Raw genomic sequence first — 1,040 nt, forward strand, 5'->3', positions numbered from 1 at the left:
GCCCCATCACATTTAAAAGCCATTCCATTGGCAAGAAAAGCAGAAAGGAACAGCTCAATTCTTCAATGCACTGGTTTTCTGAAACATCGGTAGTAGCTTCTTCTGCTCCCTCGTCCCCACACATAGCCAGGTGTACAAGGGACCAGAACGGGGTCTTTCATGTATTTTTTTCAGATAATTTTATGTTTTACATCATTCCTGAACATTCAATTTGCTGGAACAAGAATTTAGAAGACTGGGTGACAAAGGAAACCCTTTTAGTTCATAGCGGCATCAAGGCAAGACTCCAATTTTTTTCGCAAATCTTTTTCAACTTTGGCATGGCGCCTTCTAAAAGCGCGGTCGTCGCTTTCATTCGGGGTATTTGGTCTCTTTTGTCTGGTGTTTCTTTTTGGTCTGTTTTATTTGGGCACTTATCTTCTAACCCGAAATCCCAATGCGCTTGGATATTGGGGATAAAGTGGCATCATTAAATCCTCCTGGGTTTGGGTTAGCTCGCAGCATCGACTCAAATATGATGCTTGTCTAGCAACATGCAATCAAAACTGCATTTATTTAGGATTGGTTTAGCCGTTCTATTTATCCGTGTTATCAAATTTGAATTAATTTTGGAACGGACGTGAAGAAAGGACGTGAAGAAAGGACGTGAAGAAAGGACGTGTCAAACCAAAAGTTTGCCAAAAGCTTATTAAAACCGACAAAAAATTTACTAAAATGTCATATTTTCAGTTTAATTAAATTAATGGCCACTTTGGACATGCATGTTGCGTTCTTGATTCGTATCAGCTTGATTGGCATCAGTCATTAATCTCAAAGCAATTCCAAAACAAGGAAGAAGATTCCACCCACTACAGTCCAAACAAGGCCAGTGTGGCGAGCAGAGGCTGAATTGCCATCAATTTTAGGCAAGCTTTCACCTTTGATCGCATTTGCTTCAACACTCGTTAAAACTTCAAGATTACCATCCTGAGACGCAAGTGTTGTTGATCGACTTGAGCTATCCTTTTTTCCGCGTTTACATGATTTTGATACACTACCCA

At 40.2% G+C, this 1,040-nt stretch overlaps 1 protein-coding gene across 1 annotated transcript; it reads left to right on the top strand.

The window, feature by feature from the left end:
- On the top strand, nt 1–473 carry DI09_369p10 (uncharacterized protein; the record flags this gene model as incomplete). The annotated part of the gene is made up of 1 exon (XM_013382389.1): nt 1–473. A coding segment is annotated over one exon (473 nt), but the record flags the coding sequence as incomplete, so codon positions are not given.
- Between the last annotated feature and the right edge of the window lie 567 nt (nt 474–1,040).

The sequence above is a fragment of the Mitosporidium daphniae genome, assembly GCF_000760515.2.
Source record: "Mitosporidium daphniae strain UGP3 chromosome Unknown contig-369, whole genome shotgun sequence".
In the NCBI taxonomy this organism is placed as follows: domain Eukaryota; kingdom Fungi; phylum Microsporidia; genus Mitosporidium; species Mitosporidium daphniae.